Source organism: Dryobates pubescens, chromosome 30, assembly GCF_014839835.1.
Source record: "Dryobates pubescens isolate bDryPub1 chromosome 30, bDryPub1.pri, whole genome shotgun sequence".
Taxonomy (NCBI): domain Eukaryota; kingdom Metazoa; phylum Chordata; class Aves; order Piciformes; family Picidae; genus Dryobates; species Dryobates pubescens.
This window is the reverse complement of record NC_071641.1, coordinates 4497311-4518528: the sequence shown is the minus strand read 5'-3', so window position 1 is coordinate 4518528 and position 21218 is coordinate 4497311. Positions and strand designations below refer to the sequence as shown.

The 21218-nt window shown below is 41.4% G+C and overlaps 2 protein-coding genes across 3 annotated transcripts in view; one reads left to right on the top strand and one right to left on the bottom strand.

Annotated features, from left to right (window-relative positions):
• DOCK1 (dedicator of cytokinesis 1) overlaps positions 1-21218 on the bottom strand; it is a 347686-nt gene that overhangs the window by 194497 nt on the left and 131971 nt on the right. The window lies entirely within an intron of this gene.
• The window catches only part of INSYN2A (inhibitory synaptic factor 2A), a 45474-nt gene that overhangs the window by 9421 nt on the left and 14835 nt on the right, over positions 1-21218 (top strand). For both annotated transcript variants that reach the window (XR_008462955.1, XM_054174762.1), the window contains exon 2: positions 8542-9742. Coding sequence is in view for 1 of the 2 variants with exons in the window: in XM_054174762.1 (XP_054030737.1) it covers positions 8547-9742 (1196 nt within the window). In the remaining variant the exon portion in view is untranslated. The remainder of the gene's footprint in view (positions 1-8541; positions 9743-21218) is intronic.

Sequence of the window (21218 nt, the reverse complement as noted above, 5' to 3'; positions counted from 1 at the left end):
CACTAGGTAGGAGATCATTTTTATACATCATTCTTACCAAACCTACTAATGGATGTGAGGGAAAACAAACAAAACAAAACAAAGCAAAAGCCATATGATCAGGTTTATTCCAAAGGAAGCCTTTCAAGGCCACAGACTAGATACAGGGAAGATGGTTTTTTTCACACTGAAGGTGGTGAAACACTGATAGAGGTTGCTCAGAGAGATGGTAGATGCCCCATTCCTGGAACCATTCCAGGTCAGGCTTGATGGGGCTCTGAGCACCCTGATCTAGTTGAAGATGTCCACACTCACTGCAGATGGGGTTGGACTAAATAAGCATTAAAGTCCCTTCCAACCCAAGCCATTCTAGGATTCTGTGAAGTGAATTATGAATGTATCATACGTTACCACCCAAACCAGATGATCATTGTACTAGAAACCATCCCAACTTCACCAAACGTTGGTAATTTCCATTATAGCTAAATAAACCAGAACCTCAAAATCAATCAGACCACAGCTCTTGCAGGAAAATGTAACTAAAAAAAACCCCAACAGTTTACGATTTTATTTCAGTCTGTGGAACCTCTTAATTTTTTTTTCAGTGAAAATCTGCCCCCTGCTTCAAACACCATCCTTTTGCTAGGGAGCTCACAGAAGCTTTCTTTTCTATGCCCCCCAATAACATAGGTGAGAAATCTCCATGCACCTCCAGCCCACAGGCTGCAAAGCACTGATTTAGGTTAATGGCAGTAATGCTCTGTAATTCACTGAAGTGGAGCAAACTTCTCAAAACAGGAAGATTATAAGGCCAGGGCAAGTCACCTTCTACTTGATAAAATACAGAATAAAGGCAGCAATAGGAATTAAGTCAGTATTGGGCAATAAATAAGGAAGTTCAAGAGAGAGAAAATAAAAGCACAATGCCTAAGGGTTTCAAAACAGATTAAAAACAAACAAACAAACCAACCCCTAGTTTGACATTTACCAGTACTGCTAACTCTATTATTCTACATGAACAATTCAGATAAAAGGAAGACAGACTGCTCCACAACATCATTTTATGTCAATAGATGGATGGAGGAAGGGTCTAACAATAATGGTCAGCAATACTTTTTACACCATATAAATTGACCATACCTGCACCCCTGAATTTATCCAAAGTAATATTTTAGCCTCATACTTGTGGATTAAAATTCTATTTAAATGTTAATATCAAAATTAATATTTAATAAAATATTTCAAAATGGTGAAAGTTTCTGCAAACAGCTAAAAATTAAAACCTGGGTGAAATCAGAAAACAATTTAGCTGGAAAAGACCTTCAAGATCAAGTCCAACCATTCTCTAGCTCTACCAAGGCTGGAGCTAAACCACATCCCTCAACATCACATCTCAGCATCTTTTAGCCACCTCCAGAGGCTGAGGATTCAACCACCTCCCTGGGCAGCCTTGGTCCCTTTCAGTGAAGGTTCTTCTAATTTCCAACCTAAACATCCCCTGGTGCTACTTGAGGCCATTTCCTCTTGTATCACTTGTTACTTGGGAGAACAGACTGACCCTGTCCTCACTCCCACCTTCTTCCAGATTGTTGTGGAGAGCAAGGTTTCCCCTCAACCTCCTCTTCACTGTACTAAATAACCCCAGTTCCCTCAGCTGTTCCCAGAGCCTTCATCAACTTCCCAGGACCTGGTTCCAGCACTTCAGTGCCTCATGCATATTTTCAAACATTGTTATCAGTAGGTTTTTGTTTACTGGACACAGCTTGCTAATACTTAGGACACTACTATAGAAATGGATTCCTTTTAAATGAGTGGAAACACTCTTAAATTAACCAAGTCAAAATGTCTGAAAGGCAGATAAAGAACATCGAATTAGGAGTCTATTCAAGCTCAACATTAAGGAAATGCAGACATTACCTGTCAAACATCCTCAGGTTGCCATCACTGCTTTAACAAATGATGTATTTAGAATTAACACAGAAGAGGGTTCTATATTATATTTGTTTCTACCAAGCAAATCCAAGTTTCTTTCAAATGTCTACTTTTAATGTTACAAATGTATTATATTCTACACAAACACTTACAAGGCGATTTGCAGACATGAAATGGGTTTGGGAAAAATACACCTTATTAAATTTTATGATACTATTTATACATATAAAAATGGCATATGAGGCAGCAGAGATTTCTCAGGAGGAAGCATAGCCTTGATATATTCAGATGCCACAAGATTTTGCAGATGAGCGAGAAGCCTTCCTTTACGTGGTAAATATTTTTGTCCATCCCTTATTTTTCCTTTAAGCTATTCCATGCTTACTAAGAACACACAAGTTTTTCATGCAAGTGCACAGAGGTTTACAGCTGTCCCTCTAAATCCTTCATTTGGTCTGAAAATACAGACTCAAATCTTTTATCTGCATTTGGAACTTGGGAAGCTTAACTCTGCTCTGCTTATGAAGAGATTTAGTCTTCAAGCATACTCCTGTATCACGAAACTGACAGCAATAAAATGCACATGATAAGGTAAATTAGAATGTAAGCTACAATTTTCCTTTTCCTTCATTAACAAATTAGTCTGGAAATTCAACACCATAATTCACCTTGCAGTACAGTGGCAGGGCTCAGAGCAACCTGATACAGTTGCAGATGTCCCTGCCTACTGCAGGGGGGGCTGGACTAATGACATTTAAAGGTTCCTTCCCCCCCAACCAGTCTGTCATTTTATGATTTTGCAAAGTTTTGTATTAAGACTGAAAGTCCTGCAAAGGTTTACTTAAGCACCTCAGCTTCACCTGCTGACAGAGATCTAAAAGGGACTATTGTATACCTACTGCTCCTCAGAATCAAGGTGTGAAACATAAATTTGGTCTTCTTCCCAGAAATCCCAAGTGCATTGCTGAACTGAAGGGGGAAAAAAAAAATCTGGACAGCATCAATACATGAAGAACTGAAAGGGAAGGATTTATTTAATTGAATAAAATATGCAGTTGAGAACTTGAAATAATAAAGAAGGTGGTTTCCATAGCTTACCCTGGAGATTTTCTTTTCTACTAACTTAAGGATTCTCTGTACACCACCATTTCATTATTATCATTTAGTAGTTTATTTCCATATTCAAACATAAGAGAACACTGCTTAAGGGTAATCAGCCAGAAGGTTATAAACAAATCAAGGCTAAAAATTGAAAATTAAGCTCTGTGGTTACTTAAATATTTAGCTTAGCAAATCACCTCATGCAATCAAAGTTGGTTTGGGGTAACTACAGACAAAAAGTTTATTACCTTTATTTAATTGTCATCTGCAACTAAAATTCAAAGTCAAAGCCTTGATTAGCTTCCTGACAGAGTGAGCCATAAACTCCACAGTACTCAGCTGAGAAACTCCATCTTGGTAGTGTATTCAAGTATCCAAAACTCCTGCAGCTTCTATTGTATTTCACAGCCACACATGTTATATATGCCAGAAAACAATTGTGTTTCTGTTCCAGAAAACAACAGAGAGCTGAGAAACAGGCAGCAGAACTACAGAGAAGTAGTGCAGGGAAAGGAAACACATTACAACCAGATGTCCTTCCTAGGCTGGGTCCAGGCTGTACCCATGTCATCTCCCACTCCCTAGGAAAGCAGAATCAATGTCAGCACTAGCTTCAGCAGGACAAGGCAGACCTCTAGCATTGTCTGATCTGAAGTGCAGGTTGAACGATTAAGCAAGGTCTCCCAGAAGGCAATGTTGTAAATGCTAGTACCTAAATTGCAGTCAACACCTCATCCAGAACAAAAATGAAACAAAACAAAACAAAAACAGGATTATATAAACTCTTCCATGTTTAAATATTTAACTCACAATCAACTGTTTGCTCAACCATTCTTTCATCAAATGTGCACATCTAGTTTTCCTTAGAGACACTGAGATCCAAGTAAGGCTTAGAAAAAAGAAGGGGGAGTTCTTCTGGTGGTTGTCATTCTTAATCACAGATATATATAAAATTATTAGTCCAAGTTACTAGTGGGAATAGGAAACTCTAAATTAGCTGCATCAATCAGGTCTGTGCCATTGGGAAAGGGAGACAAGCAATTTGTGAAGAATCAATGTATTGGCTATTAAAGACATGCTTAAAATTAGCTGCATCACAGGATCCAGGACCCCATTTATTTATTTCTGTTCTGTGGGATATCACCAGACTCCTGGTTTCATCTAGGTTATGGACTCCACCAACTGAAACCATTAAGTCATTCCAAACAGACTCAGTGATCCTGCAGCCCCAAACATGATGGGATTCAAGTGGTATCTGAAATAATCTGTAAAGTGAGACAGGTCAGAGGTGCAGTAATAAAACACGAAACCAATACTTCAAGTAAATTGTATGTTAGTGGATCCTACTGTCAAATCACCAAGTGCCAGGAGACTTGGTTTGACAGCTCTAAGGTATCCTGAGAGATGTTTGGAAGAAGTGATTTTCAGATCTGACAAAATTTTGGTAAACTACTTTTTGGGTAAAAATGTGTGCCCCTCTCTTCAGACCTGTCATGGAGAGTTTTGCTCCCCAGACACACAGTGGGACCTGCTGACAGACCTGTTCAGAGGGATTGGAGCATCTCTAATGAAAAGAGAGGCAGAGAGACCTGGGGCTGTTTAGCCTGAAGAAGAGCAGACAGAGGGATCTTCCCAATCAATGCTAATCAATAATTAAAGAAGGGAGGTAGTGAGGATGGTGCTGGGTCCTGTTCAGTGCTGCCCAGTGACTGGACAAGGACCAATGAATACAAACTAGAAAACAGGTGGTTTCACTTGAAGTTAAAGAGAAAACTCTGGTATGAGGGTGCTGGAGCCCTGGAGCAGGCTGCCCAGGGAAGTTGTGGAATCTCCTGTGGAAAGATTCCAAACCTGCCTGGGTGCTGTGATCCTGGGTAACCTTTTGTGTCCCAGAGGTCCCTTCCAACCCCCACTACTCTGTGACTCTATAATGTTTCACATTTGTCTAAAAAGAGCATTTTGTATTTGCTTCAATTTCTTCGTAGTGCATGAACTCCTTTTAGCAGATTTAAAAACATGGATTAATGGCTCTGCTGTTACTGTATTGAGGGTTGGGCTTTTTTGGTAAACTCATTAATTTACCAGACTGTTCTGAGATATTTGCTTCCAGTTCTACATTAATGAAAGCACAGTTTGGGGGTTTGACAGTAATTTTCACATCATCTTTTAGCTGTGTCTAATGTCTGTCCAGCTGCAGGCTAATGGGTCAGGTTTGGATCTCATACAGCATTTCATAATTTAATAAAGCATTCCAAAATTCCACCCCTAGATAAACAGATATACAGACGGATGGATGGATGGATGATGTACTTCCTACCATCACCATCTCAGGAAGCCGTGAGTGGCTGTGGCTCTGTATGCAGAACGTCTCTCAAATAAAGGCATCACTTCACTTGGCAAACATTGCTCTAATTAAAAGACAGAATCACAGAATGCTGATGGTTGGAAGGGACCTCTGGAGATCATCTAGTCCAACCCCTCTGCGACAGCCCAAAACAACCAGTACAGGATACCAATATTCCCCACAAAGCTCAACTGACTCCTTATTTAGGGTTTCAACTGGAACAAAAATTATCCCTAAGTTGTTAATTTGTTTACACCCCCACACACACAAAGAATCAGTCTGATTTTATACATAATGTATTATAGGCAGAGGGATAACTGAGCTTGCCCTTACCCTGGATGGGCACAAAGTACAAAACACCACTTCACTACCCTGCTCTGATTCAGCTCTACCATCAGACTTCCCTCCAGCACTCCATTTCCCCAAAAGGGTTGGTTTTTTTCACCCTGGTATCAGATACTAGAGCTGTGTATGCATATATATATTTTTTTTTTTGTTCAAAACTAGTATCTATCAATCTTAGATTCCATTATTTGATTCTTTTTGTCCTGCATCTTCCCTCTTTTTTTGCTTTCTGCTGGAGACTTTCTCCTACATCACACAGAAGCAGAAACTTCTCCTAAAATGACTGCTGCTCACTGAGCCTGAAAAGTTAGAGAGAAAAAGGCAAACTAGATGGTTTCTAGAATACTGCAGTTAGTTATTTGCAGATTAGTTTGGCCAAAGAAGTAAAACATGAAATGAAAAAGAATCCAAATGAAGTATGCACTTGCATGAGATTTTTTGAAAGCAATTTGATAAGGCAGAAGTCCAATGTTGCAGCACACTGATTGTCTGCCATTTACATCCGTGTGCCTTGCTAACTTCTGGAAAATGTTACTATTACTTTTTAAAACTCATAAACATTCACTTTTCCCCAGAAAAATCATTCATCTGTTGTGTTTTAGTAAAATTAAATACAAACTAGACACGGGGATTCACTCCTTGTGCTACTGAATGGAAATTTAAAACAGATGCTGTTGTGGCACTTAACTCTTCAAGAGCCTCACAAAAATATCACAGTATAACTAAGGTTGGAAGAGACATCGAGGATCATCAAGTCCAACCTGTCACCACAGACCTCATGACAACTAGACCATGGCACCAAGCTCCACATCCAATCTCCTCTTGAACACCTCCAGGGATAGTGACTCCACCACCTCCCTGGGCAGCCCATTCCAATGACGAACGACTCGCTCGGTGAAGAACTTTCTCCTCACCTCGAGTCTAAACCTCCCCTGGCGCAGCTTGAGACTGTGTCCCCTTGTTCTGGTGCTGGTTGCCTGGGAGAAGAGACCAACTCCTTCCTGGCTACAACCACCTTGCAGGTAGTTGTAGAGAGTTGTATTTTAATTTAAAATGTATTTCAAATACCTTAAAGTCCCTTTACTCATTTTACTTCATGCTCTTGAGTCCCTCTGAGGGTACATCAGTGTTTAAATGGGAGACCACTTGGATTAAATGACAGTTTGGTAATTCAGTAAATCTCAGCATTAGGGAGAAATTTATGCAATAGGAACAGAAAAACGACACCCTCAAATGAGGTGTAAAAACGAGGTCTTAACTATGCAGTTACTCCAGATCCCCTATGATCTGTGCAACGACCGAGCTGGTGGGTTTTCTGCTCTGTGCTGTGTTAAGCACTTGGCATCTTTTCATCCTTGAGGAGGTTCTGATATTTCACTGGCAGATTAAGTAATTTCTGTGAATCATCACAGGGTTTTTTGTGTTTTGTTTCTTTTTTTCCCTTTCTTTCTTTTTAGTGCATTAGGATCCTTTGGGATGAGAAGCTCTATTAAAAAGGCATATTACTGCTCCTAGCAAAGGATAGGTTGTTTCGCATTTGAAGCAAAACCTTAATTGATGCAGTGCTGACTTCTTCCACTAGCTTCAATAGTTCATAAATGTTGTGCATGCAGCAGTGCTAACCAGTCAGTAGCAAGAATTAAGCTTTATCTGGGTCTTAGGTGTAGCTATAAGGTTGGGGGGAGGCGGGGTGGTGGTGTTTGTTTTGTTGGGGTTTGTTTCTACATTTTTAAACAAAAATCCAAGTAATGGCACATCTGATTACTGATTAATGTCTTAGAAAGATGCAGAGTACCTTACACAGAAGAAATGTTTCATAAGCAAGCACACAGTTAAAAATAATGTTGGTTTAACACTTCTTGCAACTAAACATTTGCATTACAGAAGCATTAAGGACAGTCAGTGCTCTCAACTTCTATTAGTACAAAGACAATTGTTCTTCATTTTCCCTGTATTTTTTATTATCAAGTAAATTCCAATGACTTTCAACAATAGAATTGTTTTGGTTGGAAGAGATCTCTAAGATCACTGAGTCCAACCTTTAACCTAACACCACCACAGCCATTAGACCATGTCCCAGAGTGCCACACATTTCTTGCTCACCTCAAGGGATAGTAAGTCCACCACCTCCCTGGACATCCTGCTTTGACTTGCTTCCTGAGACTCCATATTCTTCCCTTGCTGGGGTGGAATCCATGGCACGACAGTCATGGTACCTGTCCTCTAGAAAGGGGTCTGGGAAAATACTCCTGGTGCCACAAAACCCAGGGCGAACTCCACTCCTCTCTGAGAAGCAGGTATTAAAGTGAGATTAAAAAAATGCTTATCAGTATCTAAACAGTGGGATTCAAGAGCATAGTCAAGATTCTTTCCAATGGTGCCCAGTAACAGGACAAGGAGCAGTGGGCACAAACTGGAACACAGGAATTTCCACATATACATGAAGAAACTGCTTTGCTCTGAGGGCGCTGGAGCCTTGGAGCAAACTGCCCAGAGAGGCTGTGGAGTTTCCTCTGGAGAGACTCTAAACCCTCCTGAACATTATGATCCTGGGCAACCTACTCTGCTTTAACAGTAGAGTGGGACTAGACGATCTCCATAAGTCCTTTCCAACCCTCAGCATGCTGGGATTGTGTGCTTAAAAAAAACCAACAAAACTATTTTCTAGCAAAACACCAAAGTCTAATATGAAGGATTCAGAGTTAAGATCAAAAAGGTTGCAAGTGGCACCCATTTCAGTCTAAGCAGAAGAAATTACCTGAAACACCACAACTTCTTTGGGGAAAAAGCAGCATTTCTGTGGTAACATGAGGCTTTTTGAACTGTTTTTTTGAATGCAGGCATCATGGTGAGTAAGGAGCCCAGCAAATGCTTACTCACCGCCTCGGAAAGTGAAGTTGAGCCAGCCGCTTCACTGGCGCTGGAGATGAAATACGCACTGGATCCCAACCGGCAGATAAAGAAACGAAACAAAGCCCTGCAGGTGAGGTTTAAAGACATCTGCGAGGCCCAGAACGAGCAGAGGGACAAACAGCTGGCCACCACACAGGACCCCGACAAGAAAGAAGCCAAGGCCATCTCCTACAAAACAGCCTATCGCAAGTACATGACGGTGCCTGCCCGGAGGTCAATACCCAACGTCACCAAGAGCACAGGAGTTCAGACTTCACCCGATCTCAAGAAGTGTTACCAGACCTTTCCTCTAGACCGGAAAAAAGGGAATATTCTTAAAAGCGCCTCGACCGGCGACACCTCCAAGAGCGAAAACAACGGGTTTCTCATTGATGTGAAGGACAAGGAGGGCAGCAGCTCAGAGGAGGCCCTTCAGTGGAGCAGGAAGGCCGGCAGCCTGCAGACGGCTGAGTTCATTTCCCACATCAACGAGCGTGCCAACCTGGCGGCTCGTGACAACGGGGCTGAGGCCTGGGAAAGCGGCGATTTGCACAGCTCTCCCAAAGAGCCGCCTCCTTCTTCTCTGCCAAACTCATCCAATCCCTCTTTGGAGGAGCTGGCCGCTGCCGGGGCACCCAGCCGAGGAAGACAAGCGGTGGGGCGGCCGGGGAGCGAGGAGATCACCCAGCCCCTCCACGGGAGGGTCTTCAAGACTGAAGTGGCCACCGTTTATTTACCAACATCAGGCTCTCACGCTTCACAGCCCGACTTAGCAAACCTCACGGCCGAGCCCGACTGGTCACCGTGCTCAGCAGCCGAGGAGGACAAAAAGAGGACAGTGCACCTGAACGGTGTCCAGCCCCAGGTGGGAGATGCTCGAGCCTGCTCAACGCGCGTGCAGTGCCAAGCCACCGAATGTAACGAACAGACCCTTCAGCTCAAGGTTTCGCCCATGGGGGAGAACCAGCCTTGCCAGACGGCCGTTGCCGTGAGCGAGGAATGCCAACAAATTGTGCCTCACACGGAAGTTGTGGACTTGAAAGCGCAGCTTCAAATGATGGAAAATTTGATCAGCTCTAGTCAGGAAACCATAAAAGTGTTGTTGGGTGTTATACAGGAACTAGAGAAAGGAGAAGCTCACAGAGAAGGGTGAGTAGAAGCTTTTTCAATAAGTTGGTTTAAAAGCCTTTTGTAGTAAGTCCTGCCCTTGAATTTGATGATGTAAATTTCCACCCACCACCACACGTTTCTCTGCAGTTACTTCTCATGTGGACTGGGTTCTGCTGCTTTAGAGGTGAGACCGAGAGAAATCTGCCAGCAGTACTTGCAGATTTGATATCTGCTTGTCCTAGGATGCAATTATTCGATGAAGGACCTATAGTATCTCTTCTAGTACCTTTTCTAACAAGCCGCTCTCCAAACATGATTAGCAAGGGTGCTTTCACATCAGCAACTTGTACTAACAATGATACCTCACACGGCATGAAAAGCAGCAGAAAACCTTAATTCTGTAAGAGACTTACCTTTTTAAGATTAAGGGATATTATGACAACTATTAATAATTCCATTAATGGCAGATGAATCTTATCTGGTTTACTTCCACCTTCTGGATTTTTAATGATATTTCTTTCAGAAGGAAATTAAATTAAAACTTTGCATTTCAAAGTCTTCTTTACAGCATTCACATTAACACATGACAAACTCAAGCAAGACAGATTTGTTTATCCCTAACTGAAATCAACCCGAAAGGCATTACAAATAGTAGTTACTACATAGATACCTTTAGTCTTTACCTAGGCAGTTCAACCCATCGAACATTACCTTAACAAGCAGTTGGCAGACTTACTTGCCTTAGCTCATCTACCGTGAACGCACCTCAAAACGAATGTGGGCTGTTTTGTGTGGTCTTCAATACCTCCCTAATTAAAATCACACTTTGTCAGAAGAAAACTGGATTTTAAAATTAGAAACCAGTAGCTTGTGCTGCTTGGAGCAGTGCTTTTGAGTCAAGAAAGGTATGTCTCAAGCTTTGCAATTCAACTCTTCCTCTAGGAATGCAGAGATCACATTGTTCATCCTAAAAATTCAACATGTTTTTCATTAAAAAATCATCTTAGCTGTTGGACAATGCTGTCAACACAGCCCTAGCGGTTTTAGTTTATTTTACAGCTGGTTACAGTATTTTTAGAATAGCTTGTCAAATCCTGGATCTTCAGAATGGGAAGCTTCTTGATCTAGCTGAAGGCAACATCAGCTTACTGATTTATAGTTGGGTTTGTTTGGGGTTTTTTTTTAAAAATTATTATTCAGAAAAAGTATTCCTCTTTCTTAACTTAGAGAAGCTGCAGGAGAATTGGAAAGAAGTGGCATGCTACTTGTCAAATCAAGAAGTATAGAAAAATATTTCATCATAACTCATCTGATCGAGAGCCCTGCGTGTGTGAACACGAACACACACACACACACACACATCTACCCACAGTCAGCTGCTATAAATACCACTGCTGCCTCCATACACCTATATATTAATTTCTTATCTTTTCCCAAAGATAGCAGAGCAACAAGTACAGCAAATTCATAATCTTTCGTTACCCTAACATTAGCAAGCCCATTCAATGCTGCCAAGACAAGGAGGGTATCCCTGCCCTCAGCACAAAGGTGTCTTTACCAGACCATTAATGTCTGCTCAGACCTTCAAATAAACCTCCTGTAGTTTTCAGCTTGACAATACTGTTGTCTGTATTAGCCCTAAAGCAGTGGAACTACCCATAAATACCCATAAGCCTCCCAAGAGGCAGTGGATTCCCCTACACTGGTCAGTTTTGAGAGTCATCTTGACAAAGTGCTGGGCCATCTCATTTCAGCTAGAAAGGTTGGACCAGATGACCCTGGGGGTCCCTTCCAACCTGGCATTCTATGATTCTGTAGCTATCAGTTCTTCAGAATATTTCTACTGCCTCTTAAATTCACAGATTTGTGCATAAGAGTCTGCAAGACTACATTATATTTGACCAAAAAGAGCCTATTTATTAGCACTCCTTCACTTTGCTCCCACAGTTTGGCCAGCAATGGTGAAATGACCACCTAAAGACACATCATCATGCATTTGAAGTCTTTTCAGACAGAAGATACAGCACACATTTGGAAATCTATTCCAACATGATATCCTCTGATATGTGGAAGAGCCTATTAAGACATTTTACTGGGTCTTTGATTATAAACACCAAAATCATAACCAGTGGCAGTTACACCAGTAGTCAAGGCTAACTATAAAAATTGGAAGCAAAGTTACCTACAAATTAAAGTGAGATTTCCATAGGGGAGTTGTTATTTTTTGGTTTGGGGTGGTGTTGGTTTTTGTTTGTTTGCTTGGTTTTGGTTTTTTTGGGTTTTTTTGGTTGGTTGGTTTGTTTTGTTTTTTAATACATTAAAAGGTTCTGCCTTAAAACTTACTGAGAGCAGAAAAAGGATTCTGCTTCAAGCTACTCTTCCATACGCTCTAGGTATGTCCCAAATGTGTCCCCTCCCAGCTAAGTACAATAGGTGCAGAGATGGGGAACAGGGAAAGAAGGAAGACACACACTTGCATATTTCCTCTTTCATTTTCTAGCACCTGGGTGAATCCTAAGGAGACTGCACAAAGTTATCCAGCATTATGCTTAGGACATTTCTGTTCTCTACTGATCTTGCTCCAGAACTGAAAGAACACTCTGTCCTCATGCTAAACACCAAAACATTATTGACATAAAGCTGTCTTTATCCCTATTTCCTTCAGACAACTATTTCAATAATAGGTTGCCTCATTCTTTTATGAACATAATTCTTTCCAATTATTGCATTCCTACAGCATTTTTGCCACCAAGACCCACCACTGTGTACACAAACTACTACATATCTCTTCAATTTCAGCACGTCAGTCCTTTTTCCTTTTCCTTTTTTCCTTTTACAACACACTTTAGGTCATTGCACATTGGAATGGGCTGCCTGGGGAGGTGGTGGAGTCGCCATCACTGGAGGTTTTTAGGAGAAGACTTGACAGGGTGCTTGGTGCTGTGGGTTAGTTGCTTGGGCGGTGTTGGATTGGTGATGGGTTGGACGCGATGATCTTGAAGGTCTCTTCCAACCTGGTTTATTCTATGTATTCTATGTATTCTATGTAACATGAATTGAAAAGCAGTAGTACTGCTGCGTCCTGTGCTTATTGTAGCACACACAAGTCTTCCATCTGCTAAAATATAAACCAATGTTCCATGTTGATGGCATTCTCCTAGCTTTCTTATGTGTATTAAATTCTGTAAAACAACATCCATCAGGAAACAAAACACAAGTAAGGCACTGCAAGTAAATAACAGCAACAACAACACAAAGCAAAAGCCAAACCCATAGCTAAATCTCTTAATCAGATTTTTCTCCCTTCAAGAAAATCTGTGTTCTTTAAGTGCTGTTGTAAGTGCCATGGGACTAGTGCTCAGTGGATTCATTTTCACTAATATGCTGTAGGTCTTGAACTGCTATTACTGCAATTCATCACTAAATGAGTCTATGCCAGCAAAATTGTATCAGCATCTCTGAAGATGGTAGTATCATCCTTTGGGTGAATATCATCTATGTGTACTTTTCAAAATGTCAGTACTACATTATCTGCAATTAGCAAGCACATACAGCATTCAGCTTTGCTGAAAAGAAAGGGGAAACTGCTGGAGGAGGAGGGCAAGAAACACAGAGTAACTCCAGAGCCCAGGGCTCATGTTGCTCAGCCAAATCTCAGGTTCTGAGGGTGCAGCATGGCCTCTTTCTTCCTCTGACCCCAGATCAGGCCCCATTTATTGGTCATGGAATGCAAAAGGTGGGCTGTCAGGAAGCACAGCCTAGGTTTAGTGTATTAAACCTATCTAAATAACACATGGTAGATTTGGGGATGAATACAGAAATCATTATCATCAGCCTGTGACCCCTCAGTATCAAAGGAAATTATTAAAATGATTTCTTATGTGCAACTTATTTACTAAGTATTTGGCAAAATGGGAATGATACCTTACCATTTGGAAGCTTCTACAAAAAGCCCACAACCAGAAACTACATCACAGCAAAAGGCAGTCGATGATGTCTGAGTTAAGTCGTGCATGAATAAAACCAACAGAGCTACAGCTTCAATTAGGACTCCCAGCTCAAAGTTGAAAAACAAAAAACAAACAACAACAACAAAATAACAAAACAAACCCCACTGAATATTACACGATGCAAGGTGCAGCTTTACAATACAAACCAAGTTCTATGCTCCAAATGATGTTTGTTTCTCTTCTAGTTAACTGTTAGCAACCTCTATCAACTAGAGAGACATTTGTTTGTAATTCAGACACAGTGCATTCAATGGAGCAAGCCCAATTTTGTTCTGCATAGAGCCTCACTACGGCTGACAGGATTGTAAGCAAAATGCAAGTCACCAATTCCTAAACCTGGCTGAGGAACACCTATAAAACATAAACCAGAAGATGAACAGATAATCAAAATGTTTTGCTGCTGGAGAACACCAATGACCTACCCTTTAAATCCTTCCTGTGCAAAGTAACAACAATCTGGGCCCTTCTTATTATACAACAAATCAGCCATTTTGATAAACAAAGTACTCAATTTGCCATACAATATAAGTCACAGTGTTTTGACTCTGACAGGCCAAATGCTATACATCAGACAAGAGTTAAATGAACCTGTTTCAGAGATAATTTATTTTCCTTTATTAGCCAAGAGTGGTTGAGGAATTTTAAAGAGCTCTCCGCAAACATTCATGAAACAAGCAGTTCCAGCCTCCTCCTTTGAAAGAACATGTTCTCATGGATGGAATTTAAATGTCATTTGACAATGAATAAGGATATTTATGTCTCTTATTATCATTCCTAAACAGAAAACAGACAACACTCTTCTGTGTCTGGGTGGCTGTTGCACCAAAGAAGAGAGCTTTACCCCAGCAGAGACAGCATCCTCACCCCAGTACTTCTATCTTTAAAATACTGCAAGCAATCATCCTCAAGGTCACAAGAGATGAGCATAAACTTATCATCCTTACTGAGGAAAACCTAAGTCAGGTAGCCAAAGCAATTATTGCCTAGTTTGTTTGTTTTCCTCCTTTTCAGAAGATACTTCAGGTTCAGTCAGCTATTGAGCTCAGAGGAGGGAGACAGCAAATAAGGGTAGCAACCACCTCTGCTGCCTGTCTCAATCCATCTACACACACAAGCCAACACTCTTAAAGAATGAGGACTTTCTTCTTTCACTGAAGGAGAAAAGAAAGCTCAGAGGGTTCACAAGAATACAGCCTGTGAAAGCACAGCTGCTAGAAGTACTGTGCTAGCTGCAGAAATAACATGACATGGTTTCACTTGGGATTTCCCCCCCTCCTTGGTTTTGTTTTGCTTTTCAATTACAGACATTGCAAAGGAAAGAAAATCGTTCCTAAGAGCAAACCTGGAAATGGAAGGAAGCAATAAATAACATAAGCTTAACAGAAGAAGACAGCTACACTGCAAATAAATATATGAAAACCAGAAAGAATCCAACAAATTCCATCTGTGTTGCACAAACTGTATCATCTACTGAGTGCCACCACCACGTTTTAAGAGCCTGTAAGAGGAGTCCTTCGGAACAAGTGTACGATGACAACCTTCGTTTTCAACTCTGTCATCTTTACACATATCCACTTTGCCTGTTCTTTGGAGCCATCACATTCACTCTGTTAACTCTAGCCGAGACCACCTCCTGAATTCCTACCTTTTTGCCATCACTACCACTGAATTTCAGAGTGCACATCATTTACAGATCATTCCTGAGCACAGGAACACACCAAAACACCTTGGAAACTGTAACGATTGACTTTTCTAAAGCGGACAGGAAATCTTTTGGGATGCATCTTCCTTAGTCAAGAAAAATAAGTAGTTTTTTCACAAATCAGTGCTTTTGGGCCAGGGAATGGATGATAAGTTTCTTTTTCATTCTAATCCATACATCTCCTTTTCTCACTGTTTCCATAAAGATTGGTCTTAGACCAAAGCCTCCCACTTACTGCAGTAGCAGTTTTTATGTTCTAGTTCACACAACAGAACATCCTTCTCTTCCTTTTCTTACAGACATTTGTGTAGCTGCTCCCTCTCATTTTCCAAGTAGAGAGTTAATTCTAATTACTAATAGCTGAGCTGTCAGGCTTCATTGCTGACCAATAGGTGTCTGTGTGTCACACTAAACTCTGAGCCATATCCAAGCAAAATGCATTCCATGATCACTGATGCGTTTCCATTAGGTCACTAAAGCAGTTCTAAGACAAATTCTTTGCATGTGTACCCATGACAGGTCCTATGCCCTCACCCTGTGCTCATTTCCAGATCAGCCATCACTCAGATGCTTACTTACTCTTCCATGAAAGCGGGATAAGTATTAAGACACCATAAAAGTCCATTTACCTGCCCTAACTGTAAGTAATCTGTTTTTTCCAAGCTATAAAACAACAGTCCAGCCTTCTCCCTTCTGTATTCCCCCCAAGCAGACATGGCAGTGCAGAACACTACACACTTCACAGCTCCACATACCTTGTCACTGCAACAATCTCATTACATGCCAAAGCTCCGCATTTCCTACTGCAGACTATTTCAATCCCTGCTGTCAGCCCACATGACCATCCCTCAGCACTCCTGTTTAAAATTCTCAGTAACTCTAAATGAAAGCTGATTATCTGAGAGTCATTCAAGGTTTAACTTCATATTACAGAATCCCAGTGCAGTAACAGTTAGAGGGGACCTCTGGAGATTATCCAGTCCAACCCCCTGCTAAAGCAGGGTCATCCACAGCAGGTTACCCAGGACCACAATGTTCAGGCAGGTCTGGAACCTCCCCAGAGGAGACTTCTCAAGCTCTCTGGGAAGCCTGCTCCAGGGATCCAGCACCCTCACAGCAATGAGGTTTTTTCATCCTCTTCAAGCGGAACCTCCTGGGTTCCAGTTTATGCCTGTTGCCTCTTGCCCTGTCTCTGGTCACCACTGACAAGAGTTCAACATTAAGAAGATTCTCTCCCAGGTTGCTCTTCTCCAGGCTAAACAGCCCCAGGTCTCTCAACCTTTCTCACAGAGATGCTCTATTCCACTCAGCAACTTTAAAGCTTCAGCTGGATTCTCCCCAGTAGTTCCCTGTCTCTCTTGAACTGGGGAACCCAGGCCTGGACCCAGCACTCCAGATATGGCCTCACTAGGGCAGAGTTTAGGGGCAGGAGAACCTCCTTTCAACCTGCTGGCCACGCTCTTCTTACTGCACCCCAGAAGACCATACTACACTTTTTCTGAACGAGACACTAAAATTCAGCCTGGAGTTAGATCTGCAAGGGCAGGTAACATGAGTGTTCCATAGCACAGTATTTCATAGACCTTCAAAAATTGATGAGATTTATGTTTGGGATAGGAGTGTTCATTAGATTTGGACAAATTCATTCTGTTGCTCATAACCAAAGCTTCAGATCAAATTGTCAAAAGTGGATAAAAAGGGCAAAACTTTCCCAATTCACGTGCTTTCCCAGAGCAGATGTTGTAGGGATTCAGAGTACCTGGACACATTTAAGATGAAGAGCACTGTGTTAAATAACCCTGCTGGCACAGCTAGCTTCTAGCTATTACACAGCCTTTGTTAGGAATACAGTGGTAGGAGCTTTTTCAGCAAGCAAAAGATGATGAATGGAGATGAAAGTGAGCTGTTAGCAACTACTTGGATGTAGAAGAGACGCAAAACAAGTGAAAAGATTCACAATCTTCTAAGCAAAGTTACTTCATCTTAATCTGCTTTCTCAGAAACCAATATATATTCTGAGTCTCAAAAAATATCTTTTCTTAATATATTCCAGCTATTTATTTGCATATAATGTACAGCCACAATTCAAAGGAAAATTATTTGAAGTATTCTGAACAATCAGTTGATTTAGATCTAGTTGGTATTCAACAGACTTTAAAAACAAGATGAAATATTCACCACCAGACCTCCCTGTTCCAGCAGGGTTCAGCAGGCTTTGAAGGGAAATTAAGGTTCGAGACTCTTCCATCAGATTAGCTGCAGTGACACAAAGACCAAGAAAAGCACAATTGCACTATTTAAATCTGGAAATGCTGGTGAATTCTTTGAAGGAACAATTAAAGTGTAAGCAGAACATGTTGGGGCTAAATACATCCATGTGAATTCCCACAGATCATAAGAGAAGCTTTCCCAACTGTCACCGAGCTGTCCAAATCACATATCTGCAAGGAGAGTTTTGCTGCAAAAGCAGTCTTTTCAGGAGGGTGGTGGTGTTTCCTTCCTGCTTTTTTTTTTTTTTAAATCACTAGACAGCCCTATTAAAATATGCACTTTTTATAAAGCCCTTCCCTCCCTAACTAACCTGAGTGTAATATAAAATGTATTTACAGGGTGAAAGCACTTGAATTGCTGTCTTGGGAGTCATGCCATACGCCCACAGTGCAAATACCTCAAAAAGAAAATTAGTCATCTGCTTCCAACTGTCAGGATTCAGTAAAAGACAGCAAACTACTGTCTTGGAAACAGTCTGAGCAAATTCACCATTGAGCTTCTGTACATTTCAAAGTATTTTCAGAAACAAAACAACAAGAGAGATGGGGGGGAGGGAAATGTGGAAAACGATTCTGCTATTATTACGGAGCATCAGGATTTCTGCTTTCATCCTCTTCCATCAGTTAAAAAACTCTTCAAAAATGAGTTAGTGAATTTGTGCAGTGTTTCTTTTGCCCTTTTTTCATCCTTGTGCGTGTCTGTTAAAACCTGCTTGCACCAGCAGCACGTCTAGGGTCTTCTCTTCTATTTTGATGGTCAGAGTGACTGGAAGACACTGGAATCGTCTCCCAAGGGAAGCTGAGCCTACATTGGTCAGTTTTAAGACTCAGTTTGATAGGGGGCTGGGCCAGCTCATTTCAGCTACACCATCACCCAGAAAGGTTGAACCAGATGATCCTTAGGTTCTCTGCCAGCCTGGAATTCTGTGTGACTGCTCCTCAATCCCTCCAACCATTGCCAGCCTTCTATGCTCCCCTGCAACTGGGGGGGCTGTTGTCTTGCTCAGAGAAGAAAACTGTATTCAGTGAGGTTTAGTTAATCCTCACAGACTAACTACTTAAAGAATACTTTTTAATATGGTAAAAAGATAATAAGTCTGAATAATTATCTCTTGAAGCACAGTTATTAGCAATATTAGTAATAATTTACAGGGGGAAACAAAGGATTTGAGAATCTCTCCACTAGACTATTTATTCTTAAACCATTATTCTGTAGGGACAGAACACATAAGTGTGCTTAACGAGCTCTGCTATAAATAGTCCCAACAGGACCAGGCTATGCACAGAAATGCAACACCCCTTCATAAAAAGACTTGAGGAGAACCATGGTCTACACTTCCTCAGCTATTCAGCACGGCCAGAATTGCCACTTCAAAACCACTTCAAAGCCCAACTACCTTCTTAAGATAATTTGCATCACTGTATTTTAATAAAAACGTCAACACAAAGAAAATTATTGAAGGCTGTTTGTCCTCCTCCTTGGCAGTAATACATCAAAAGTGTGATGAACATCAATATCATCTGAAGAGAGTACCCATCAGAGCAGAAACACACTGAAGCACAGCCACTTCTGTAAAATCATGCCATTAAGTAACTCAATTAATGTGAAGTATTCCCTACATCCCTGCAGATAAGGGAAGACATCCAGATGTAATAGATCTCCCCTTTGTGAGATTTCCACACCCCCCCCCCCTTTATTTTATTAGACAGCTGTCCAGAAGAGATGAATTAATACCCCTTCAGAAGCAGCCTACTGAACAACAGAACAAAATCAGCAAAGATGCAGTAAGAAGAGTGCAGCCACCAGGTCAAGAGAGGTTCTCCCTCTCTACTCTACCCTAGTGAAGCTACATCTGAAGTATTTGGCCCAGTATTGGGCTCCCCTGATCAAGAGAGACAGGCAACTACTGAAGAGAATCCAACAGAGGCTACAAAGATGCTGAGGGGACTGGAACATCTCTGTAAGGAGGAAAGGCTGAGAGACATGGGCCTGTTTAGCCTGGAAAAGAGCAGGCTGAGAGGATGTTGTGATCTGGAGCAACCTGCTCTGGGTGATCCTGCTTTAGCAGGGTGGTTGAACTAGATAACATTCAGAGGTCCCTTCCAACCCCCACTATGCTGTGATTCTCTGATACAGAAGTGTAAGCTTCCCTCTGTGAGCTCAATTGGGACTCTAATTTGTACGAGCAAGAAACCTACTCAAATGCAAAGAATTTGATGTTACAGTTGGTATTTTCCAAAAAGGCCTCAAGCAGGTGCATGAATTCTGCATTTCACAGGGATTTAGAGGGTGTAATTCCCTTAGGCTGCTCTGAAAATTGCAGCCTATTATTAGTTAGTGCCAGTCCATGTCAGCAAAATGGTTGCTCTTCATTAAAATATTTTAATACTTGGAAGTGTTAATTGAGGTTAAGCTCAGGTTGTGCCAAGAATTCTAAAAGAAACATAATAAAAGAAAAGACTCCTGAAAATAATATGCAATGTAGAGAGCAAGCATAAGTGTAAAACTCAGTATGGAAATAAGATGTCCTTCCCAAGGTGACACCACCAATTACCTGCAGACGTGGCAGAACAACTAACCTACATCCATCCTGTCTCCAGAACCTGACCATACAGCTCCACAAAATGCCTGACACTACTGATGCCCATCTGTGCATATCCATACAATACAGAACATGCAAGATGGAAGGTATCAAAGACTGAAGCTGTTGAAGACATGACTTCTTGTTAGTAGGTATAAAAAAACATGTTACATGCTGAAGTAGTACAGAAGATAGTAACAATGTGAATACCAGGGAAGCTGGTTAACGTGCAAGGAAGCCAGGAAGGGGCTTTTGGCAAGGGCTTCTTGTGACAGGATGAGAGGGAATGGATCAAAGCTTGAGGAGGGCAGATTTACAGTGGATATTAGGAAGAAATTCTTTTCAGTGAGGGTGGTGAGATACTGGAACAGGTTGCCCAGGGAGGTTGTGGATGTTCCCTCCCTGGAGGCGTTGAAGGCCAGGTTAAAGGAACCTGGTCCAGTGGAAGGGGGATTGGAACGAGATGATCTTCCAGGTCCCTTCCAACTCCAGCCATTCTGTAATTCTGTGAATTCAAGCATTCAGTTCCCTTCTTGCAGATCAGCAGGAATTCCATCAAACCAGAAATAAGCAGTGCTAGATTTACTTTGCTATACTGAGAGGATTTAGGTAATTTAAGTCTACACTTACTTGGCTATTTAAATTCTTCTTTCTTTTTGGAAAAGAACCCAACCAACCAAACCAGAAAACCAACCACAAAACAGCAATAACAAATAAACCACAACCAGCCATAATATACTACAGGCTCTATGCAATTACCCACAAAGCAGTCTAATTAAACCAAAAGGCTTCTATCTACAAGACAAATTGGTTTTCCAACTATAAATTAGAACATCTTTCTTACTATGACCAGTTGGGGGGAGGGGGGCGGATTAAGGGAGTTACTGGTTGGTAGGGGAAGGGACAAGATGTGGTGGAATCCTGTTCATGGAAGTCAGGAGTAGAGAAGGC